Below are 26846 nucleotides of genomic sequence, written 5' to 3' on the forward strand. Positions count from 1 at the left end.
AAACGTGCAGCGAACGATATAATAAAAAATTCGCATGCTTCAAAAATATAACGGTAAAAAAAAAAAAAAAAGGAAAAGAAACGTTTCAAATATTTCGATAGACAGGTTTTACACGTATGCCGAAGATGATCGAGATGTTTCCTCCACGTCATGCTCCAAGTTGTAGGTCTGCATATACGTATATATATATATATATGTATATAATGTGTCTGCGGGCATGTCTGCACAGGCATATTTGCACGTACGTTCGTTGCACGTGTATAGTCTGCGAGGAGGCAGTTGAAAAAAAAACTGATTGTAAAAACAGGTATCAAAAAAAAAATAAAAAAAAAAAAAAAAAAAAAACGGAAATTAAACGATAAAAAATGTCAAACACGGAACGAAATGAAAAAAACCTTGAGGTTAATACGGCCGTGTACGCGAAGGATACTTTATTATAGATATTCAATATCATTGTAATCATGAAACTTGTGTGTATGCACCATAAACGATATATGCAGCCTGACCGATTTCATGAACTCGTATAATGTCTACCTTCTACATGTGTACGTATAATCTGTGCGCGTACGTTGTAAGTATATACATGTATACAGTTTCATATTTTATACATATATATATAGGTAAAAAAAGCTGCTGCAGCCGCGATCACGCGGTCACGCGATGCGCCCATACTGCTTTTGCCCGGGCATCAGATTAATTCACGAGTATATGGATTATTCATCCAAATATATGTATATATATACACATATTTTATTAAAATATAGATTTTTATTGTTTCACGAACTCGGAGAGTCGAGAGAAAATTCACGAGGTAAGTTTCGTACAGGTGAAAACAGGTTCGGGTTATCAATCGACGAATCGGAGAGGAGATGCGAAGGGAAATAAAGCAGGTAGGTGCATAGACGCAGGCTGACTAGTGCGTGTCAATAATGGCGATACCGCGAGGACGAGAAGCGAACAAACGGAATCGATTCGGGAGTGCAAAGTGCCGCAATACGATGCAGGAAGTCGGAGTCAGCCAATCGCGTTCGGTAAAATCGTTGCTCAGGGAATGTAACAAAATAACAAAATATCCAAAATCGATGCATTAATACAAAATTTGCTACGGTGATTCCTTCGTATCCCGAACGAATTTTAAATATACCGAATCAAGCTCGTCGCCGATTCCCGACTGTGTACAAAGTGTGAATTAAAAAAATAAAAAAATGAAGAGTAAGAAAAACTAATCGACAAAGAAAATCATATCCGCGTAAGGTTTCGATTGTGTTTGGTGAAGCGAAAAAAAAAAATAACTAAAATTAATAATAAAATAAAGGGACGAACGGTCGCACGCGGTGCACTCTCTGCAGGTACACCGGCTTACACGTACGTGCGTATGCATACAATATATATATATATATATATATATATATATGTATGTATGTATATTATAACGGAAGATGGTGACCCTCGAGTATAACACACAAGGTGTCACTCTCTCTCTCTCTCTCTCTCTTTCTCTCCGGATTCCCTGCAGGTTTAAAACACGGTTCGCCCGCTATCGGGCACGAAAGTAAAACGAAGGTGTGGGAGCTGGCGTAGCGCGAATGGGCGCCATGACGTTATCCAATTGGTCGATTGCCCGGTAATGGTGGGTGGGCGGGGGGCGTAGCGAGAGCGACGGAGCGATGCGCAACGGGGGTTGCGCACCGGTGGTCTTGCAACGCCGGGGCCCCGACTGCTTTGCCTCCCCCCCCCCCCCCCCCGCCCCACCCCTTCACCGCCGCCGCAGCGGGGGCAGCGCTGATCGCCGTCGCGCTCCTCGTCGTAGACACCGCGCGCCCCACTGCGCCCCACTGCGCATCGTCCGGGGGGTGCCGGGTGTCGAGGGGGAGGAAACGCGTGGGGCGGGGTGGAGGGAAGTCCGGCGCGGTAGCCGTTCGAATGCCTTAAATCTTGATCTCGCCTTTGGAATGACTAGCAGCGGGAGCTGGAGCAGCCGCGGCGCGGCCTCCGTAGCCACAGCAGCACAAGCGAGCGGCGTATCGGCAGGTGGGGGAAAGGTAGTCTGGGCGCGCTTCGAGCCTCGAAACGGAAGCCAATCTGCTCGAATCCGGCGCAGTGCGAGCAGCGGGTCACAGACAACATATATATTTGATACGTTAGGCGACCCTCCTCGCACCTTCGACGCACGATAATACCGCGGCGCGACATCCGCGAGACAGAAGCGAGCGACGCCGCTCCTTCGCCCGTCGTACGCACCCTCCGCAACCACTGCCGATCGGTTCGCGGCGCCGACCTCATCGCGATATACGCCACGAGTAAACTCGAACACGCCGCGCGTAACACCTGACGAAAGCTCGAGCTTTCCAGTGGACTTGCACGCGGAACAGTGATGGGATACTTTGAGGACGCTCGAACCCCGCAGCCCTGGACTTTGAAAATTTTTCTCCTCGTCGCGGGTGCACGTGTGATTTTTAATTCGTAACGTTTCAATTTTTCCTTCTTGCCTTTTTTTTCTTTCTTTTTTTTCTTTTTTTTTTCTTTCGAACTTCGCTCCGCGTTTATTTGAATATTTAATTGTGTGTGCGCATGTGGGTGCCCGCCTACACGCGGTTGTGAGTGTACTTGACCGTGAAAGAGGAGACGTGCCGGTAAGAGTTTCCTCGCGTCAATAATTTCTACGTACGACGATGTACCCCGGGTGCAGAAACGCTCGGACAGCCAGACTGCACTGACGATTCAAATCGAGACGGTACGCGTAGCCGGGTTGTCGGTGCGGTTGTTGGCATAACGACGGTGAGGAGACCGGAAATCGGTAGGAACGTTGAGAGAGAGGACCGGGAGGCCCCGGAAGGAGAGCCTCGAGGTAACCGGCGAGTGATGATGATCGGTGGAAGCGTCGCGACGCCCACCGGCACTACGAAACCAGCAGTGACAACGAACGACAACAGCATGGTAGTGGTCGACGCTATCGGCAGCGCGGCGGCCGAGTCCGGATTCTCTTTGCCAAACGCCGCTTCGAAGCTGAACGCGAAGGCCATCGGCGCTACGAACAACAACGCCGCGGTTAAATGTTGCTCCGACGATTCCGGACCCACCCCAGCCAGCAATGGCGTCACCGTAACTCGTCCCTGGGAGCCACCCTCCCCCTCGCACCCTCCGCACACGCCGCAACAACCTCCGACGGCCCATCACCAGATCAACGTCATTCCACCCTCGGCTCTGCTCGACGGTCAGTTTGAATTAGCGTTATTGACCTTACGGTCTCTATTGGTATCCGATGCGTCGTTCTCGTCTCTGTTATTTATACATGTATGCACGAGTACACGGACACTTTAGAGTTTGGCTCGACTTTGATACTTTTCAAGTACCAGCTACGGCGGCTACTCCCAATTTCGTTCCTGGTCCTCGTCGCGTCGGAAAAACTCCCCGCGTCCTTCGGCTCTTTATGTAAAACGCATTAATCAACTTGGCGCGAGTGTCTTGAACCGTCGAGGATGATGACTGGGTGAAAAAAAATGGTTGATTCCCACCGTGACGAGGGTTTGCGCCTCTTGCTGTTTTACACCTGTGTATTTTCATGACAAAGAAACACAGTTGCCGGATATCTTTCCACCGCGTTTCTCTCATTCTCTTATCCATACGTATACATTATAGGAGAGCTTTTGACGCTTCTGGACTGTTCAACGAACCCGCACCACCGACTTCCTCCCAAACAACCCCGAAGCCTGACATCCTTCAAAAATACAGTTTCGACCATACGTATATATATATATATATATATATATATATTAAAGTACTCGACCGAGCGCGTCTCTTCATCCACCGTTGAGATCCCTCGATCTCGACTTCGACGTGGAACCCTTGACTTCCGCCCCCGATCACCGAATGTAAATCCGAGCTCGCGGGTTTTGACCAAGAGTCAAATTAGATTCCGAATCGCCTCGTTTTTTTCCCGTCACGAAGCCCGTCGTCCTCCGATGTCAACGTGTATGATAAAGGCGACATTCCAGCGATCAGTGACGGTGTAAAGGCGATGGCGGTCGGGTCTTTTGCGATGCGCACCAACACAACGACGAGGTTTTCACTTCGCGTTAGCGCAACAAACCCGCGCCATGGCTCCGGCGTTCCTTTCGACGCCTCAAGCGCGAGATGAATTGTTCTGCCACTGGTTCGCTCCTTTTCGAGGAGCGCGTCTTTGTGTTGGCGGCGAAGGCATGTAGCGAGTCGCTGCACGTGCTTTGTATGTAACATCAGCTTATGCAGGTTGTGGTTAACAATAAAGGCTCGTAGCTTACAACAAACCGTGTGTATCTTGAACGGCTCTCCGGGCTAGGCGTGTGGTACAAGGTATACCAACGTCGGGCGGTACACGCCGTGTACGCCAACAATTATAACCGGAGAGAAGCCGGCTTTGACGGAAAGACGTTAACTCGGTAGACTTTGGATGTCAAAACTCCGAGTGATTTACGACCGTGCGTAAATTTCACCCTGTCACACACGTACCGCGTTACACCTATCCGTCCGACCTCCTCCACCATCCTCTTCCAACGACTGATCCGACCAACCGCGCGAGCGTTCGAATACCTGCGCGACACCCGACGAAACACCGCGTGAATAATTTTTGCTCGGTCAGACTTTGCACGCGAAAAGTTTACGCGGAGACAAAGTCGGTTCTTACGAAAGAATCGCACCGGCGCTCCAAATATCACTCACGAACCCAGTGTTACGTAACTCTAACGCTCGTCAGCCGCTGCGAAACCAACCAACGACTTCGTACGGTGAAATTAATCAAGTACAGGTGACGCTCGTTATCGTTCAATTGCGTGAGGCGATCAATCCTCCAAGGATTCAAGATCTGCTGATTCACGTTTTGACACCTGTGCCAGTTACTCGGCATTATTGAGGGTCATGCTGGGTTAGGTCAGGTTAGGGTTGGTCTACACACGCTTCTGGTTTATTTCCAACGAGCTGCTGGGTATCCAGGAGACTCTCGTGATAAAGGTAAATTTTTACGACCTGGGTCTATCTCGCAGGTCGGATGTACGATCCGACTAAATGTATGGTTGAAAGGTCGGACCGACGGTGTTAAGATTGTAAATTCTCTTGGTTCATGGATGACGGTGGAAAACTATAGTTCGTCAAACTGACTCCCAACTTTCTTTAACGTCGAACCTAGAGCAGTGAATGCCGGAAAGAAGACGATTGAATCTTGTACGTTTGGAAGCAGGGAGAAAGACTAATTGCTTTCAGTTCAACTGTGTTTTTGTGAACTTCAGCGGTAAGATTTGCAGTGATTACAAACCTCCAAATATTGTAACAAAGTCTTACAACGATTCAAATTCGTCTTTTTTCATCCGAGTGAATCTCTCGCCTTGACAAACGTACCTAAAACTCGAACGTTCGTTCGCGTCTCACTTCAGGAACCAACAATAAAATCCCGTGATCCACGGAGTAGCGTCAGCTGGAGACAAATTGCGTGAATCTCCTCAAACAATTCGAAGCAAACGTCATCATCGTCACCATTGTCAAATGAACAAGCATAATTTTTCACATCTGCGAATCAAACTGCTACGGGATGTGATGCGGTAGAAAAATTTCGCACCTTCGGAAGGTCGGAGCGCGGCGTCTTTGTCGCGTAGGTATAAGCCGACGGCACGCGAGAAGCGACAAGTGAAAAATTGAGAATCCCACAGTTTAATCCGAGAGAATAATTTGAACAAAAGATCACGGGCTGCTGCAATCCTGACCGAATCCCGTTCGAGGCTCGATGAGTGTGCGTACAGGTTATAGGTAGACGTACCTACTGTACCAAAGAGACGCGTGTTCGTGGAGGCGGATGCGATACGCAGCACACACAAAGGACCGCGGTTCAACCTGGTTCTTAATTGCGAGCTTCTCGTTTCTACGGATGCGATCGTTTATCCGTTGGCTGGGTAAACGGCGATATACCGACGAGTTCTTCCCCCACGTCCGAGGCATCTCGTACATTTCTGAGTATATCACCGAATAGTAGTAGCTGCAATAGCAAGCGTCTGATGCCCCCACGGGGTGGGTAGTATCGGTCCCGGGAACCGGTCTCGCCACCGTATAACGCCCTTCGGTACGTACACCACGACACCGCGCACGAAAGCGAGGACATTTATTTTGTTGGCGCCTTGGCCGAGGTCTCGTTCAGAGCTTTCCGACGATAGCTCACTTGTCTCATTAGCCATCCCCCAACACCTAAGAGGCATTGCCACTTCTCCGAACATCTTCTTCTCCTCCTTCGACTTCTGCTTCTTCTGCAGTCCAGGTAACAAGAAACCCGCGATTATACGTATTCGTATGGTAGGTATGTGTGTGGATAGAGACGGACGGCTAACAATATCGAAACATCCGAATCGACGCGTAATGGGAAAAGCATTTTAATTCCCCGTATCCACACGCTGTATACACGCTGCGTCCAAGTGTGGAAATATCTGTGACTCGTACGATGCCTAATGAGTATCGACATTCACGTTCGGTCGTTCGTTATATCGGACCGTTTTTCCATTCTATCGTCGGAGCGTAAGGAAAAATGAATCGGTCAAAATTGAAAGACGCGTTTTCGATTATGGTAACCGATGGACAGTGCCAACTTATCGTTACACGAAGAGAGGATTCTTCACGTTTTTGATCAATTCTCTATTCATTTTAACAAACTTTCAACCGGGAACCTGCATCCGATCATCTTCAGGCTACATAGAAATTTGAAAATGTTTTTACCCATCGTTATAACTAAACGAAAATCTCCAGTACCGATTCACTTCTCTCGCCTAAACGGCGGCATCGAAACGTTATCCGGAATAGAATTTGAAACCCTCAATCAAGTCTGACCTTGTTGAAGGCACGAAATTCTCAGCGTTTTCTTCAACCGCTCCAGATGGGTTAACGAGGAGGGCGATAATAATAAATTAGTGACGGTGTGGTATTATCGCCGTTTAAACGAACAAAAGATAAGGCGAGATCCGAGGGCTCGATAAAGATGGGCGAAAGGTACGGGGCGGAAAAACGGACAGCCCGAGGCAGCGGTTGTAACCAGGGAACATATGTTCGTATTAAAAGAAGGAGCTCCTTTTAGCCCCGCTGCTTTCCCCCGGTCAACCACTGTCCAATAACACCTGAACGCGATGCTATCTGCACGCAGGGGTTGACAGTTGCATCTTGAGCGTACAAGTTTGCTTCAAACGTATTAATTATCTTGGTTCCCTTACGGGAAGCGGGTGTTTCGAGGGTCCCTTGAAATTTCAACGCACGTCAAAAAGGTTGGACTTGAAAGTAGGTGCGTGAAATACGAATCGTTCCGAGTCCCAACGTTGGTGTGCAAATGTACTCGCGGAAGATCCGCGGCCCCGTTTCACGCGCGCGGAGATAGAATGAAGAAAATACAAATCCAATAATTAAGCGTGGCAGGATCGGGGATTTCTCAGGCGCGAAAACAAACGCGGGTACGAGCGGCAATCGGAGCACCGTTTGACAGCCGGCAATTACGGAGATCGAGGCGTATAAGCCGATAGCTGCAGCCGTTCAGCGGGATGAAAATCACCCGAAGTTATACGGTCTCAACTCGGAGGGTAATTAAATTTATTATACCTACACGTGTAAATAATCGCGTATAATAATATCATACGCGCCGAATGCGGAGTATAAACGTCGTCGAGGCGACGGGCTAATGTGCGGCTAATGGAACGGGCACCGTCCACTTACATTTAATCGGTGGAATTTTCTTATTGTGCGTTATATATCTCCACGTATCCTCCCGTCAACTGCCACGCGTATCGACGCATCGCCTGTGATCACGACCGCATTGCGGAAAGATCAGACGAGCTGGAAGGCCATTTTTCCCTGCAAGGTAAAGAAGTTCAAAAAACAACGACGACGATGACGATGATGAGGATCGTGACGATGAACCAGAGAATTCGCCAAGCTCGTGGCGTTGCATTTTTGCATCTATTCGTCAACGCGACGCCAACGGTAGCTCTCAAAAGAAAAAATTGTTCGTTGTGACGTTCGTAGTCTCTGTGGCAACGGAAATTCCGGCGTTTTATCGTCGATTGGGAATTGTTTCTTTCTTTCTTTCGTCAATTTCTAAACCCACTTTGAAAAAAAAAAAGGAAAAGGTACGACGAGAGCCCAACCGAGAGAAGAAGTTTGCGGTTGAAAATTTAATTGTCTGTTTTCGAGTTGAAACCGCCGTGTGGTTGAATGTAACGAATGTCCGTTACGCGTATATTTGAGGGATAATGCGTGGAGAAATCGGTGCGAGAAAAAGAATTATAAAATACAGAGAGTGATCCGAGCCAGTCCGTACAACGCATCTTGTACGGATATATCGGACAGCGCGTGCAATCTGAGAATTAATAAGATAATTCTCCGTCAATATAACCAACCGGCTGCGTTACGTAAGAAGAACGATGTAATAGAACGGAAACTTGTAAAACGAAGTGCTAAACCGCTACTGCACCAACCGTATGATGTACTGCAAAACTAATTCTATTGCACCTGAGAGAAGCTGTAAGCTGGGTTCATTGTGCGCTCAAAAATTCCCAGTCTTACTTTCCATTAAATTCCAATCGGTTCAGCCTGCTGACTCGACTGTTTGTGCCGGTATCTTTTGCGATCGAGGAAGATTAATTAATGAATGCAAAAAACAATGAATACGACACTCCGCAACTGCGCCTCTCTTATTACATACTTCCTTACAGAGGCTTAAACACGTCGCAGATTGTATGCTTCACGTGTATTGTGCAGGTACAGGGTGTCGCTTCTAAAGCGCATTCGTCGATCTCGATTTGTCCCGGGAAAATAGCCGGAGAAATCTGGCGATTTTGCCGATTCGTAACTACACCGTTAAGTTGTAAATAAAAATTCGGACGAGGCGAAGTAGTGTTCGTGAAAAAATTTACCTAGTTCGCCCTCTTGATTCAGTTATCATACCCACTGTGCTAAATGACAAAAAATGAATCGATTGACTCATCCGATCTTTCTCTTTATATTTCTGCACGCCGGTCATTCCTCGCTTTCAATTCCGACAGGTTTACATCCTTAACTCTGTCTCTCATCCAGTCGCTCACTCTCTCTCTCTCTCTCTCTCTTCACCATTCGGTGGTTTTTGAGCTGCTCCGAGAGCATGGGTACCCACCCAACGATTTTAGCGTAAGAACTAGAACGTGACTGCTCAAGAATCCCGTAAAGAACCGTTTAGAATCTGTCAAAACATGAGACACCCATAACTGATCGGTGAAGAATGAAAACCAGTTACATGGAATTAAACGCTTCTATTTTCCCGAATTAGGGGTGTCTCTTTTTTATTCCTCTTTATTTCTTTTCTCCTTCTCCTGCCTCATCTTTTCTTTTTCTACTCATCGTTCGATCACAGTCATGCAGTCGACGAGACCACTCGCCCAGTCAGTCCCAAGAATGACTTGTCTCTGCGTACAGGGCGGGTAAAAAAAAAAAAAAATTCCCAACCATACAGTCCGTCCCGCGTAAATTCTTGCGACAGAGATTTAATAGATTAACAAAATTCCAGCGGTTTCGACGCTTTGCACATCGGACGCAGCTAAGAACGAACAAATTAACCAAGAAATAAATTCACACTCGGCACACCTGATGCGTGAGATTCTCTTATCGCCGACGTTGTTATACCACGTATAAGGTACGAAAAAAGGTTGTCGCTCTATCGATTACGCGTATAGGCCCTGCCACGCGATAAGCGAGAGTTTCCATAGGCATCCATCCATCCCCCGGCCGAGGTAGCTCGGGGCCGTTCTTCGTCGTACGATATCTATTTTTCACGGTTAGACTCGTCAAGTATAGAATCGTGAGCGGCATAACCCTGCTCGATAATACGCGGTTATACCCAACCTCTCAATTACCTTGCCATATATACATACACACACATATATATATATATATATACATACGTTGTACACACACCAGGCGGTGAACAATACATCGCGAAACTATGAGAAGACATTTTAGCACTGCCTGCACGACTGACTGTAACCGCGCTTATGCTGGGAGAAGAGACAATGAAAGAAAAAAAGAAAGAAGGAAAAAAAATATATATTCATCTATCGGTGTTTCACTGTAAAGGACATAAATCCACGGCGAAGGTCTTATTTTCATAAAACGCGACGGAATGAAACGCCATATCAAAATCACGAAGCGTGTCTTCCACCCACATACTTCAACTTAGATATACATTTTAAAATCAAACTCTTTGTTTGAAAAAACGCTCTCAACTTTTACCCGATGATTGTCTACCTGTATTACATGTAACCGCGTTAAAGAAAGAACGTGAAATTTCCATGTTTCAGGAGTTGGAATTGGCTGCGCCGGTTCGGTCGCACCGAATCCTTTCGGAAACAGCAGCGGAGCCAATGCAGGGGGTGTAACATCCCGCCAAAGACTTTTGGAGCTGTCTCACGGTTTGGGCGCCCTCCGTCACTACAACGATTTGGCAAATCACGTACTTTCCCTTAATCAACAAGGTGCAGTTGTAACGAAGCTATTGGGTAAGTCTTCCTCGCATACGATTTTCGTGCACAGGAAAATAAGTATGGAAAGAAAAAACAATATCCGGATAAAGGAACCGTGTGTCAAATACACGCTTTACCGCATAACGCGTCCCACCTCCGGAATTCAAACGGCCACTGTAACGAATTTCGCGTACGGTATGTTCTGAAAAAATGATCAAACTTATGCAAAGGTGGCATAAAGTTGTCGACCGAATTTCGTAAAGATTCATTGGTGATCGCGAGGTTTATCAAGCTATCGATATTTCGCGTGGGCGCCATTTTGACCACCGCACGCGTGTTAAATTTGATAACCTATCTCTAATTATCCGCGTTGAGTTTGTATCAACGAATATCTAATAGCCGATGTTATTTCAAACCATAAATCAATAAAGCAGACCATAATAACAGACGACTCTCAACAACGGATTCCTCTTAAAATCTCCAAAAGCGCAACTTACACGTTAACGTTGTTCTGAATATTTTTAGTCCCCGAAGATGTCCGCTATTGGGAAGTTTCGCTGTACATACAACCATGCCTACCTACCTACCTACACACATCCATACAATTATTCGCTTCGTAAGTAATCGAACGTGTTAAACACGCGCCAACCGCGCGTTCTAGCCGTGATAATTTATGTTTCGAGATAAAGAGGAATCGATTACAGGTATATATAAGTAGGTATATGCTAGAAACACACACGGTGCGACAGAGGAAAGTTGAGGAATGAGCCGTGAGACTGGCACTCGACGCGTGCTGCTGCTGCTGCATAGTCCAACTCGCTCTAGGCTCAACGACTAACGTACAAGTCATATCTACACCTGTGTCTGCATATGCATATTGTGTGTGTACATACATGTATATATATATACTCACACGTGTGTGTGTGAAACGCAGCATCGCCTATCCAAATTGGCTATCGGGATCATCGCGGTATATCTACAGGTATAACGCTAGCGTAATATCGCTAAACTAACGCGGCTTGACGGTTATTATGTGCGAATTTAATATATGGCAGGTAAATGAGTCGGCGGTTCGGGGGTAGGGTGAGGAGGAGGTTCTTCCTCCCGTTTAGATTTACCGCTCCCTCAGATCGGACACGAGTTTTACTGATAGCTTTATAATAAACCCCGAGCTCCCGTGTACGTGTGTATAGTATACCCACCGCTATGCATACCGTCAGGCTCATCGCGTGTTCGCTAATATCGTAACGCCGTATGTACGTATATGCCGCACACGCACACACGCGCCGACGTATCCGCAGGTTCGAGCTGCACCTGATTACCCCGCAACTTTGGCGAACACGGCGGAAAAAAAAAAGAAAAAAAAAAAAAAAAAACACAAATTACACGAATTGAGATGATTGAGGGCTGCGCGTGGTATTCAAACTGCCCCCGGTTTTCGCCAAGTTTCTATATAATTCTTTTCAACTCTTCGGATCCCCTTGCATACGTACAAGTTCGTTTGAACTTTCGTCCAGGTACGACGGTCGTTTGTCGTACGTTTTTTTTAAATTCCCACATCAACGAATTTAAACTCTTATCCGCGACTGCATCCAGGATGACTGCAGGACTGTCGTGTTATCGTATACGGGTACGTACGCGCGCGCATCGTTGCTAGAGTAAATGTTACAAAGAATAGAAATTCATTTGGTATTATACATACCTGCGCCTCACGACCGTGTATAGATGACGTGGTGAATATGAACACAGGTGTTCTGCACAAATCAATATACCCATCCAGTATACAAGAGAAGCGAAGAGAGGCTGACTTACATAGAGCTAAGTGTGTCTGTCAAACGATGCCTTCTAGCTCTTCTTTGTACAACCAGGGCTCTAATACAACACAGTACAAGTCCCCGGCGTACGTACACCCCCCGTGCGTGTGACTGTGTAATCATTATTACAGACACTGTTAATCCCAAGAAGCAGCTATTAACCTCCAGCACGATCGTAATTCCCTTCAACCTATATGCGGGTACGTCTGTACGGCGTATACAATTGCCCGCAATTTCTTGTGCGATAATGGAATACAGGGAACGACTAAGGATTGAACAGATTTCACAAGATTGTTAAATCGATGCGTTCTCGACTTGGCGAGAAGATTTATCAAAGATACTATCCGGGCGCCGTGTAGGCGTGTACGATGTATCGTATCGTGCGTATAAAATGAAGGAAAACTTTACTTTGGCACAAAGTTGCGCACGGGACGATGCATACCGTGCAATATCGCACATTGTACGTAGTGGTACAACGATAAAGCGTGTGTCTTCGAGAGACGGGTTAAGTAAAATACTTAAGTCCGAAACGATCCCGGGTAGTTCGAAGCATGCAGAGCAATTCCTTGGTTCTCGTTCCTCGTTAACTTTACGAGGCAGCATCGTAAAAATATACCGTTCAGTCTCTGTTCGGCCATCTCCGCAGCTCCCGCGGTAATGTCTTCATTCGAAAAAAGGGACGAATAAAAAGTAGGAGGAAAATAAAAAGGAATAACGAAAAAAAAAAAGGATGAAAATGAAAAATGAAAAATGAGAAACAAACGCGAAGGTAAACGAAGAGCATAACAATCAAACAAAAATTAACTCAACATCTCTCGGCAACTCCGCGCTCTCAAAGATGCGATGTAATGGCGAATGTAGTAATGTTCGGTAATCGCGGCATGCGGACCAATTACCTACACCCTTCGGCCCGCAATTAAACCTGAGCATTGCTGCTCCGGTACTTGAAAACCTAAAAAGCGACTTTCTTCGCCTCGCGTTATACGCGGCTGGCGCAGTTAAAAGACTCCCATCGTTTATTCCCGTAACGGCAAATTTCATAAGAAGAAATTAACCCTACCCGCACACCCTGGGAGATGCGAAAAAAAAAACGGACGAAGGTGAACGCGCGCTGAACTGCGGACATTGCGAACTCCGAAGCTTTCGATCCAAGGCACCAAGCGTACGTAACCTGCGCATTACGAACGAGTTCCCATATTTTGTACGGGCAATTAGTTGCACTGGTATACAAGTCAAAGGTCAAGCGAGGCCCGGCCACTTCAGAGGCTCTTTAAGCGTCACGGTTATTGCCGGAGTAATACATAAATCGTCCGCGGACGATGCAAACAACGTGCTGAGTTTACAACACGCCGAGGTGAGAGGAGAACCGATTCAGTCGAGTGAGTGCCCGCCTCTATCGCGGTCACAGTTCCTCTCTCATCCTCTTTCTGCAAGAAAAAGGAACGAGACAATTGTAGGCTCGGAAGAAGTTGAGAACGGGCTACACTGTGATAGCACACACGGATGGATGGGTGTTGAAAAAAGAGAGAGAGAGAGAGAGACCGCCTTCCGAGTTATCGGCATCGACTCGAGAATTGGCATTGGAAAGATTTCGGAAGCACAGGTTACCAGTTTCTACTCTATCCGTTCGTTGTTGCGAGGAAAGGAGACAAAGGCACATAATTTTTCAGAAATTGCAGAAAACCGGTAAACACGATCGAAACGAAAGTTTGCGCTTTTTCATTTTCGTTCGTCGTGCAACGTGTAACTTGCAACGAGTTCTGCTTCGCGTTCGAACACGCTGCGCAGGTACAACACGTGGATGTATGTGTAACAAGGGGGTAAAGCGATGCTTGGAATATCTCGATTTACCCACCAGTTACCGTGGCTTTTACCTTTTTACTGCCGCTCCGCGTTTTACGGTTGCCATGGGGATAGTTATACCCGTGCTCAGCCAATAGACTCGCACTAAAGATAACCATACAAGGTTGCCACGTAGGTGCAAACGAACGAAAGAACGAAAGAGCTCTCCTTCTCTAACACTCACGGCAAATCTTCTAGCTGCGCGAATATTCTATAAAATCAAAAAATAAATAATAAAAACTCACCAACGCTGTTGTGGTAGCCAACGTAGAACGCGTTCGTCGAGAAATCTGCAACAAAAAATTAGACAAATCAAATTTCTATTTCTATAAGGCATAACTAGACAGGTTTGCCGCTTTGTCGAACAACCCGGACAACGTTTAACTAATGATCTTACGAAATTCATCATTTTTTTTTTTTTTTTATTCCTTCCATCCTGAAAGTGAGCGAAAGCGAGAGAGAGAGAGAGAGAGATGGAGGGAGAAAGAAAAATAATTTTATAAAGATATATATGCGCAGATGCATGCAGCTAATTTACACACGTGTGTCTGTATATATTTCACATAACCGCTGTAGTTTACATACATATATATGTATTTTTTAGTTATAATCTCAAGTGTTAGACACCGCTGCAGTTGCCGGATCAATTGTATAATCGGATTGGACGTATTAATTTAGCATACGTGTATATAGGTATATATATATATATTGACGCGTATGGATATACGTGGCACACCCACTACATTATACCTATAAAAGTCTGTCAGTCAGTAATTCCTACACGGGTTATATACCCGCGTATAATATTTAGTTGCACACACCGCGTTCGGAATGATGATAAAATTAGTTCCTCGTATATAATCGAATACAAACTTGTTTCGTGACGGGAAACGCCGTAAAGACGCGTACGCAACGATTTCACCGATAGTTACACTCGTGTGTATGCATACCTATGCAACACGCGAGCGGGCTGAGAAACCCCCCCCCCCGGACGCCCTTTCCCCGCTCGCGTTCAAAAAGTAATGAGAGAGAGAGAGAGAGAGAGAGAGGATTTTACGAACACTCTCAAATTTACTCGCGCGCATAAACTCGTTGTTATTTACGAGCTCCTTGCAGTTAAAGCTTTAACCGGCTAACTCGCTTATAATATACTTGCTCAGGAAGTAAATCCCCCTCACCCCTCCGCCTTGCATACCGAACACAACGCGCGCGTTACATCGCGGGACCGAAAGGCGATAATTTTTATTCTACCAAAGCAACAAAATAGCGATAACTACTCGACTAGATTACGGTGAAAATTTTAAAATCAATCGTCGACGGGTGTAAATACGTTTTGGGGTATTTTACACGAACGTTGGAAGAGGAGTAGAGGCAATGCTCGTTTTCGTCCAGCTGCAACGCGTGCTTTAATTAATATTGTCATTCAGTATTTTACAGGTAGAATAACGTCGATAAACATATAGCGTGAAAAGGGATTACACTATTTTGTGACAAACGTAGCAAGAAACGACAAACGTGTACAACAGGTGAGATAAAGGATCTTTTGAGAAAGCACAAAGCTCCCGTACAATGGTACATGTGCCGATGTGACTGTCTCTGAGCGTTTGAGGCGAGCATCTCTCTCTACTTCTCTCTATCTCGCTCTATCTTTCTCCATCTTCAAACAGATAACTATCGCATAGATAAGGGTATTGCAGACAACAATGGCGAACAATGGTGGTGGAAACGAGTAATTTGTACCTCTGAAACCAGAGAATAAGAAAAAGAAAACTAACGCAAGCTCGGTGCACGGGGATCAGAAATAATATTCCAGTAGATGTTTTTACCCCCGAGAGACTCGTTCTTTTCTTCGTCTCCGTTACCGTACAGCTCTTCGTTCTATACTTCAGCCTCTTCTATCCCCGTCTCTCTGTTTTCCCATTTACCCATTTTCTCGTCAATATACCACGCCTTACATCCCGCAGCTACCCGCGGACCATCGCTTTTATAATACGAGCTGTTTCTTTCACCCACCGAGAGGCATAAATTCCAAAGTCACGGGGTACGCGCTGCGTGAAGAAGTAGAGGAAGAAGCACCGAGCAAAGCGCGATGTGACACATCCGTTGAGCGAACGCCCCATCTCTCGACCAATAATAAGGCGATTCCTGGTTACCATATGAAAGCGCACAGTAGACAAGGCTTCCCTCTCGTAGGCACGAACCTAGCTCGTATTGCCGATGTCCATTATGTGAAAAGTACAGGTAAAACCGTGGCAGAAGACGAGACACTGGGTAGACATCGCCCCCTTCTCGCGGCCTTTTCCTTACTCTTATTCTTCTTCTTCTTTTCATCTTGTTTCAAGTTTCAATTACAATTATTATAATTATACCTGGCTGCATATTACACGCTTGCTACGCCAAACTTCACCTTTTCATTTATGTTTTCTTCTCGCTATTCTTCTTCTTAGACTTATCTTTTCTCCTTATAATTCTCGCGCGTTAACCGAGATGCAAATATCCGTTGACCCTCGAACGCGGCTAGTCGGCCATATTAGCATCGGAGAGCTGAGAATGAAAAACCTGGTGAAACCGCGTTTTTAACCACAGCACGCGCGTTGCTGTCGATTGGTTTTATTTTATTCACTTTGTTTATTCTTCCGCGAGGGAGTGTACAAAGTCGCGTTGTTACAGGATTTTTACGAAAGAAACAACGCTGCGCAAGGTTACACGGAAGTTATTCGGACGTGTGTGTGATCGCCATCCATACAGTTCCGGATCACGTCTCTATCTTCTCCGCATCCGTAAAACTCAACGTCTATCCGCGTCTGTCCGCCCGCACGTTAAGCTTGTAACTTCGGAACTACCGAACCAATTTCGATTGAATTTTTTTCTACGGACAGCTGCAACGTCAGACTATATTTAAAGCTATATTTCGTTGCAACGAGATCAACAGTTTCCGAGTTGTAACGATATTCGTAAGCCGAGTCGAAGGCCGACTAAACTCTTACGGATATGAGAAGAAAGTTGTGTTCGAGATTTTCCGATGTCTCGATAAGCTCTGGAAAAAAGTCCGCGAGAGAAAACGCCTGTGTGTAATAGTTTTGCGACAAAAAGCATTTGAAAATATAACCGGTCGGAGCTCCAACGGGCACATATGTAAGACAGAGACATCCGGCTTGCGTATCTGCTAATTATACTTTCAATTAGCAGGAGAAAAGAACGGAAGATAATAAACTGACTCTGAAGCGTCGATCGATTATATTGTCAGTGACATGTCACATTGTCCGAATGGTAAGATTGTGTAAAGTGAATAATTACACGGTCAAAATTGATGAAAAATCGTAAGATCGATAGTGGATTTCAAAGTTGCGATATAATTTGTCAACCGCATTCGGCAGTGACGAGTTCTGGGTTCGAAACGTATGTGACAAAAATTTGTACAACCGATGATTCGGACGTTATGCGAAATTCCCAAGTAGGCGTCTTTCGTAAAGAATATAACGACGAATCTCCGATTGATAAAATGGTAGGAGAATATGAGGGTTGCGGCCTTTCACGTATAGGTATCGGAATACGGCACCTATGGCTCGTGATTATAGGTACAGTTGGGCAAAGTTTACGTTCAGAGTACATCGGAGGTATAGAGAGTGAGTATTCGTGGTACCAACATCCGCAACCTACCCACACGATACATGTATACAGGAGTTTTCTTAACCCGCGGATGTGTTCATATACCTACGCGTATATATACGTAGAGATTATGTAGGGTATATTACGATACTTTAGCGCCAAGGTAACTCTTTACGACTCTCCTTAGTGCCGGCGTTGCAGAAACAAGCCGCTTCTGGGTAACGACTTTCGGCCCTGCCCGCAAGCCTAACTAGCAGTTGATAGATCCCCGCATCGCCTGCCTGCCGTGCAATTGCGCCTGCCAGTAAGACTCATTGCCGGAGTAAACGAGAGGGAGAAGGAAAGAAGGAAAGAAGGAAGGAAGGAAAGAAAGAAAGGAAGGAAGGAAGGAATACGAGGAGTAAGTGGATAGGTACGGACGGATGAAACCAAGGCAAAGACCGTGCACTATATCCTTATGCAGATGACCTTAAAACGGCTTATTTCGTGTATAATTGCTTTGGTAATCCGTGCAAATTGGCCCCGGGTTTCGCAACGAACTCCGTTCCGATTTTTTGCGCCAACTGTAATCGAGTTTACGGGAAAGAATGTACCTAACAGCACTACCACCTACTACCTACCTACCCACGCCGAGTCTGAATACGAGCTTACCGACTTACATGCACAGGTACTCGAGCAGGCAGGCTAGGCGGGGTTCGAGCTGGTTTGATCACCACGTCGGCCGAAGAACGAGAACCCTGGTTGCAGAGTTTGCATGTGACGCGGAGTAATCGATGTGAACGCGCCCTCGGAGAAACCGTAGAAAAATCTCCCTCTTCTCTCGGTGCGCGTATCGCGTAAGCGCGGATGTAATTTACCTTCGGTTTAGCAGGATCGTAAATTTATTCGGGCCTTTATCACCACGCGTTCTCTCGTCAACTCCCGACGAATCGGCTCGCGGAACAGGCATGCGGGACTTTTTTTTTATTACTCAATTCATCACTTATATTCGTCCGAATCGTTAAGTCGAAAAATGAGGATAGTTTGGAATAGCGATTAAAAATCACCGTCAAGGTACGTTGTCCGACGTATTTTTTAACTTTTAGCGAAAAACGGAGGAAATTAAAACTCTGGATGTTTGCGATGTAAACGGAACAGCTGACAAGGCGAGTGTCGGAAAGACGAGAGTGTTACTTTTCATTTTGTATATTCTTATTCGGGTCTTTTATACTCGAACCGGAAAGAAGCGTTTACCGGAACGTCGTTAGGCTAAACTGCTATTTGTGGTATACGTGAACGAACGAAAGAACGAACGAACAAACGGTCCGCGGAGATCGTTCGGAGGGATAGCGGTGAATTAATTTGTACAGTTTTTCCACGGGGTGAATATGGATCGAGTTGCGGGGACGAGCAGCGTTACTTCCGGTTACAAAAAAAAAAAAATTGTTGCCCGACCCCGAAGCTACGCCTTACGATAAACGCGTACATGCCGAGAAAAATTTTGACTACAAGTAAATTCTTTATAAACGGTCGAACCGACCGACGTTTTCGATAACTAAAAACTTGCGCCAAGGTGTTGCGGGTTCTCGTACAATATAAATAATTGTTACAACGATTAGCTTACCGTCGGCAGCTTTTTACCAATTCCAACTCACCGCGTCTGTGGAAAAGCGCTGCCCCGGCAGAGCTTGCTACTTGTTGTACATTCGCGTATATAATTCCGCAGCTGCAACGAATCTCGAGTCGTAAGGATACACGCGGTAGTTTAACGCGTGCAGTACAACCTTCCGCGGAATAATACCGCGCGCGTGTGTGTGAGTAGACACAGACGTAAATGATATGCAGAGGCGCAGCCAGAGCCGAGCAATTATTGGTTGTTATAGGATTATTATTAAGAATGAAAAATAATAAGAACGTTTTGGCCGCGGCGCAAAGGGTCCCGGATCGCGTGTTCTCCCACGGGTGAACCCGCGTGCGTGAGTAAACGGCGCTCGACTCCTCCGGGGTCTGTGGATATCTCTCTTTCTGTTCCGAGCTGGATAATGCACATATATAGGTGCGTGTCTCGCGGGTTGCCGATGGTTGCTCGGTTAATGGGCGAGGTTAGGTTAACCCGGCTATATCCAAATGCCCGAAGGAAATTCCTCCTCGCGGCTCGACACGTCGCCTCTCTTTGTTTGCTCTTATTATTCGCCTCCGTACGCGCGTATATCGCGTACACCTTTCAATCTTTCGGGAATACCTTCTTCCTCTGCAACCCATTTACGTTATTATTATCCGCCAATGAAGAAATTACATCCGCACGACTCCGATCCGGGCTGATCACCCTTCGGGGGTTCTTCTTTGCGCGTATACGTATCTTTCAATCTTAAAGGGACTTTTTCATTCCTTTAACGGTGCGCGGTCTGTGAGTAAAAACGCGTTATCGTGGATAGGAACAATTGCGGACTGATGATACGGCGACAGATGGCCAGAGAGCCCTGGAGAAATTCAAGGTTCCATGGTATTGTAAAACGTGCGTGTGTGTAAATTGTAGATGCCTGTGTATCGACGGAGCTTAGGTGTATATACACCGTTTGAAATGCAGTATAACGTATTATACCCGGCAAACTGTATAATCGAATAAGACACAATCAGACACCGCGATTATATATGCCTATATATGTAATTCAATTTTCACAGGCTATTGACTCTGTTTCACAACACGGCCATTATAGCGGGTGAACGGATCCGTATACACGCAATTATAGGTGACTGCCTATAAAAGTCACGAAGCGCTCCGACTAGCGCGACGGGCGAGTAATTAATTTACCGCCTGGCTACAAAGCAAACGTATGACATGACCGTATAAATGCGAATTCCGTCTGCGATTCTGGACGAATTCGCGGGTGCGATAACCGGACGAGTTGCCTGGTGTTCGTATCTTTCCCGCGCCTCTTACACGCGTATCGTACCCAACTTGGACACCGTGCACGCTTTTACGTCTTATCAATCGCCTCGTAACGTGAAAAATGGAGAATTTCAACAGACCGAGTGTAGAAATCGACGCAACGGACGTATGAAAATAGGCACGTAGGTGACTCTACCTCGAAGAAATACCAACCTTGTGAATAAATTATCGAACAATGATACTTTGTGCCTACGATCGAGAATGAAAGCGGGAGACTCAAACTTTTGTATTGTAGCCTTTTTTTCTGGTTTATATTACACGGATAAAGCGAATAAAAATTTCTTCGAAATGTTTAGAAAATTGTCAATGCAACGCTGTGCGAGACAACGTTATTACGAGTCACTGAGAAGGAGCGGTAAGAAGGCGTTACGAGAAGTCGAAAAAGTCCACGTCGATCCGACGTGAATCAATAACCCTAATTATTATTCGCACGTTTCGGTACCGACAAGTAAAAACGATTAAAAAATAGAAAATAAAAACAAACAAGCGACCAACAAATATCGTCGTACAAGACTTCCGCGAAATTATCGCACGTCAGCAGACGTCAGTTTTGTAGAAAATTGGGACGAAATGGTGGCTTTTTTACCGACGCCTTACCGGATCTAATTCCTGAGAAACACGACTCATCGTCACCTCGACGGGGCGGAGACTCAAAGATTTCCTAACTCGTTGAGACCATTGATCGTAGGTATCGTCGTACATCGACTTCCAATCTGAAAATGTGTAATTCCGTATGTTGCAGGAACCCTGAGACCCCCGGGTCTGATCGGCGGTAGTAAACCGAAAGTTGCGACGCCTGCGGTCGTGGCTAAAATCGAACAGTACAAAAGAGAAAACCCTACGATCTTCGCGTGGGAAATACGCGAACGACTGATATCCGAAGGTAAGATAAAACGGAGCCGAAATAGAGAAATGGACGAGGTGGTCCCGGAAGGTGAGCGTGGAAACGGGTTGTGTTAAAATTAGTATTTTCCGGGCCGTTTGCGCAGGAGTTTGCAGCAACGCGACGGCGCCATCGGTCAGCAGCATAAACCGCATCCTGAGAAACCGAGCGGCGGAACGAGCGGCGGCGGAATTCGCGCGGGCCGCCGGCTACGGTCTCTACGCTGCGGGGCCTCACCACTACTTCAACTCGCCCCACCACCACCCTCACCACATACCGGGATGGGGTGGGGCCCACCCCTGGGTCCTGCCAACCATCCCAACCGGAGGCTCGGTCCTTCTTCCTCCAGCGCCGAGTCCAGGCGGTGGATCCAGCGGAAGTCCCGACCACGCGCTTCACGGATCGGACCCGATGACTCGCGGATACTTGGGTACCGAAACTTTGTCACGATACGTTAATACGTGCTTAAGGTACAAGCGTACCAGTTATCGACCTTTTTCGTTGGGTCTCTTCTATCCTTGGATCGAAAATCACCCGAGAGCAAATTTGTAGCGATTGGTTTTAGGCGTGGTGAAATTTATGATTTTGGAAAATAAGGGGGTCCAAACGCGTCTCGATAACTGGTACGCTTAACTCAAGATCTTCAAGGTCGGTCGTGCAGGCCGGGTCATGGAAACTTGGAGATTTTCGTGCCACGGTACCTACTTGAAAGGCACGTTGCGTGCGTGAGAGAGGAAATGCCCGAGAAATGCCCCGCACTGAGTGAGAAAAATAAGAATAAGAAGGAGAAGCATAAAAAGACATGTGCCTTCTACCCCTGTTCGGATTTCCCCGTCAGTTATCAGTATTATACCGTGGCAGTTTATTATACGGTATCGAGTTTCGGTTGCAGGCTTCTCGTATCCCTCTTCTTACTCTTGTTCTTCTTCTTCTTCTTCTTCTTCTTCTTCGACTAGAAATTTGATAGAATTTCCGTGAGCCACTGACCGAGTCAGTCACACGCGCCGCCCGCAGTCATCGATGCATCCGCGGCTCACGTGTGTTGGCACGTTTACGCTCGGCGAGAGAAGAGTTGCTTTTAAAATGGTATCAGAAGCGAAACCGGTTTATCGACCGAATTGGTGGTATTATTCAATCAATAATAATGAGGTATTGCTGGATATCGCGAGTCCGGCGTGAGGAAGAATTAAATTCGCGGCTTTCGATCGAGGAAAGGTTTTAGTCTCAAGGGGACCACCCAGTTGGATAGAGAGAGAGAAAACAACAAACGAAACACCAAAAGCCCTCCTGAATTGTGAACCAGATAAATTGAATGGCTTGTAAAACATTCCTTTGAACACTTTCAGCTTTCGAACAAGCAAACAGCAACGCTGACCAATTCCTTTAACATTATACTTGAAACTGATTCGATTGATCCGATTATTGAACCATCGTATATTTCCCAGGAAAGTTTATAAAATATTCGCACAAGTATCGCATGCGGCGCACGATCAAGCTTACAAAACCCTGACGCGGCGTATAATTAAAGCTGCCCGAAGCCTGGCAAGAATTAAACTTCTCGCGTAACAAGAACGATTGAAATTAATGTGTCAGATGCTGACGGAGACGATGGAAGCTTGGACGGATCGGAGCAGCCAAAGTTCAGACGGAATCGTACAACCTTTAGTCCCGAGCAGCTCGAGGAACTGGAAAAGGAGTTCGAGCGTTCGCACTACCCTTGCGTATCGACGCGCGAACGCCTCGCGTCGAAAACGTCCCTCAGCGAAGCCCGCGTTCAGGTAAGCATCCGTACCAAATTACTACCCACCGTCCACCCGATAATCAATATCAATAATTGTGCCAAAGAGCGTCGATTATTAAGATGTCAAAGGGTGCTCAGACGCCGGTCCTCGTCGCGGTAGGTCGGAATTTTAACCTCGAGAGGACGAAGCAAAGGCTGATCCTCCGACATCGATTACAGTAATCGAAAACGATAAACGGACCCGTTATTTGCCATCCGACTTTCGATTTGATGCTATATTTCTTCCGGCGACTTGTTTTTAGATTCTTACCCGAGCAGCGGACTCGTCAGGAGACTAACTACCCTTTGAATGTACTTGACTCGAGTTTGCATACGGTCAATTGACGATAAAAACTTGGCAATAAGTTGGCGAACAGTGATTCGTTTTCGATAACTGAGATGGTGGCGGGAAATTAGCGACAAGTTCAAGTTAGGAGTACGTTAGATCCAACGAGATCCTTTACACTGTCAAGTTACAATACGAAATGAAAACGATAAGACTTCGGACAACCAGGTTCATCGGTCATTCGACCGAATATTCCTGTTGGCAATAAATTGTTGAATAACCGATACACGGTACGCTACCCGGGCGAATTTTGTCAGAATCGAAAACATACCGTGGATGCCTTTTTTGTATAGAAAAATGTGAAAAAGATAATATTTGGCTATATGCGATAGAGTTGACTAAAATTCCATCTCGGATAGTTCACAGATTAACCCATCAATCCCGTGCAACGCGGTGTACGAATATATAGATATGTGGAAAAGAAAAAGTACCCCGAAATACATACATACGTATAGATGCAGAGTGATTGTCTAAGGGCCGAATGGTCCGTCGTCTGCTAGAATGTAAACGCGCATGCGCTAAAATTCAAGCGCAGTTGTTTGTCAGGTTGACCAACCGTCGTAAATTCATACGCACATCTCGCCGCGAAGTTTGTAACCTCAAAAATTTCGCCAGCCGTCGTAGCGGCGAGTGTAAAAATTGTCGATGCCACGGTTCACCACGTTTGGTAACCCTGGCAAACAACCGATCTCGAATTCGATCGCAGGCGGGTTAAATCGCCCCAGACGAGGGGTAAGATTCTGCCGTCGGACAATCACTCCGTACGGAAGGTGAAAAAAAAAAAAAAAAAAAAAAAAAAACCAAAAATCCCAACCACCGTAGCTCGAAGTCGGCTGAATATTATTCTAACGACCCTTGTGACTCTTAGGTTTGGTTTTCCAACAGACGAGCAAAATGGCGGCGTCACCAGCGCATGAACCTTCTAAAGCGTTCGCCGCCGCACCCGGCGGTATCGGGAAGTGGTTTAGACACGACCCGTACAGGGGCATCGTTAACTGGTATAACCACAGGAACCCCTGCCGGGGGGATGGGTGGCGAACATAGTGCATTCCGCGCGGTTCACGGTACCGCCGTACCGTCCCAGAGATTCGCCGAATCCGGTGGTAGCGGCGGCGTCGCGGCCCAGCCGGAAAGAAAGCCGAGCGCGTTTCGCATGATCAGTCAGCTCGTGGGGGACTCGTCGCCACCCTCGGCTAATCAAACGACGACACCCGCGAGCATATTCGCCGGCGGCACGGACGCCTCGAGCATATCCCGACACTACAACGCCCCCAGGAGCCCGACGCCCCAGCGTCGGAGCCTCGACAACGACGTCGTCGACTCCGACGAGGAGATCGACGTGCAGGATTCCGACCAGGACCCCCCTTCGCCGATCGCCTGGCGGGAACCCTGGCCGGACCAGCAACCCCTCGAGCTCACCAAACACGATCGCTGAAACGATCCTAAATCCGATATAAATACGAGTACATGCGTACGTGCGTGCATGCACGATCCATCTCATCCCCCGTTCCATCTATTTTATTATTATTATTATTATTACTATTATTATTGTTATTATTATTATTATTGTTGATACTGTACGGAGTAAATATGATTTCCATTTATTAGTAATTTTCGTACGTAATTTCATCGTCACTCTTACCGTCATTAACGATATTATTGTGCTTACTATTATTATTGTTGTTGTTGTCTTTATTATTACTATTATTATTATTATTATTATTATTATTATTATTATTATTATTATTATTCGTAATATTATCGTCAATCATTCGTACGATCACTTGTGAATAACGGTATACCTACTGTCATAGGTACCTTAACATAACCTAGGATTATACATGCTCCGGAAGTGCGGGCTGTGTAGATAAATATTTAATTATATCATTATCGTACTATATATATATATACACACACACACATATATATATATATGTATGTATGTAACTATTAAAAAGTAATGTGATTGTAATAATTCGAATTGTTAATTATTATAAGATCTGTTTATATTATAAGGTGAACTATATACGTACGTACATAAATACGACATACGCAGATATATACGTAGATAAATGCAATATAAGTATACATGTATAATTCCGGTGTTTATATTATTGCACGCGATCGTTAATCAGTTCGTGTATAATTATGGAATTGTCAAAATAGCATAGGTATGTGAAATATACGTAATTGTGTACCATACCGCGCAATGTTGGCGAGACACTGGGATGAGTAAAGAGAGAAGAGTGTGTGGAAAAAATGATAATATTCTTTCTCGAATAAAGTATTTATTTGTTACGACGAACGTAGCTACTCAAACATATTATGCGACGGACGAAAGTTTATCAGAGAGCTAGTCCTGGCGGTGTTTAATATTTTGCCCTCGGAGGCAACGAACTTGCCTATATCATGTGAAAAATTAGAATGAAACAACGAATGGATAAGTAATTAAATGAATAAAACAGAATTAACTGGTACGATAAATGAATTTTTCGACAGAAAAAAAAAATAATAATAATAATGATAATTGAAGCTGAAAACTGCATTCATTGAAAAACTATGGAGTCTGAATTCAACTCGTCCGTATTTATATCTATTCGAAGTGTCTTTATCCTGTCCCAAAATAAAAAAAAAATAGAAGAAAATGTGCAAGTTGAATCATTTATACTAATCAAAGTTTCTATGCATCGAAGAAATCTTATTTTTCCTTTGGAAAACAAACCAACAAATCTCAATCCAGCCTCAAGTTTTCGGTTATCTTGACCCAAGAATTCGTTTCAAATTTGTCTTGGGCGCAAGCTCGTTTTCTACGTCTCAGTCACGATCGCCTGTGTTTGGAAGAGAAGTTTGTCAAGTGTTATCAGAAGACTTACAACGAAGAGCCGAGCTGAACGATTCTCGTCACAAAACGCAAATTCTCCTGCTGCATGCTCCGTTAAAAAAGAAAAAGAAAGGTTTCTGTTTTACGTAGTTTCAACCGCGTTATTACGCAACATTTTGAACAGCATTAAAACGGAAAGAATGAAAAAAATAATAGGAATGATTAAAAAAAAAAAAAAAAATACATACAAACAAACAAATCGACGAACGAAGCGACGTCGGTTACGCGACGTGCCTCGATTGACGTAATGTCAGGTTTACAATATTGTGCGGCTT

General features: G+C 45.6%; 1 protein-coding gene across 2 annotated transcripts; it reads left to right on the plus strand.

Annotated features, from left to right (window-relative positions):
- The first annotated feature begins 2004 nt into the window (after positions 1-2004).
- Positions 2005-26335, plus strand: Eyg (eyegone). 2 transcript variants are annotated; one of them, XM_046630164.2, is made up of 6 exons: positions 2005-3214; positions 10326-10523; positions 21424-21564; positions 21671-21994; positions 23158-23342; positions 24559-26335. In XM_046630164.2, exons 1-6 carry the CDS (start codon positions 2863-2865, stop codon positions 25123-25125), a joined length of 1767 nt encoding a protein of 588 aa, XP_046486120.1. In that variant the 5' UTR covers positions 2005-2862; the 3' UTR covers positions 25126-26335. The 2 variants fall into 2 exon arrangements, with proteins under 2 accessions (XP_046486120.1, XP_046486121.1); XM_046630165.2 differs by having other exon boundaries at positions 24576-24860.
- Positions 26336-26846: the final 511 nt, after the last annotated feature.

Source organism: Neodiprion pinetum, chromosome 6, assembly GCF_021155775.2.
Source record: "Neodiprion pinetum isolate iyNeoPine1 chromosome 6, iyNeoPine1.2, whole genome shotgun sequence".
NCBI lineage: Eukaryota > Metazoa > Arthropoda > Insecta > Hymenoptera > Diprionidae > Neodiprion > Neodiprion pinetum.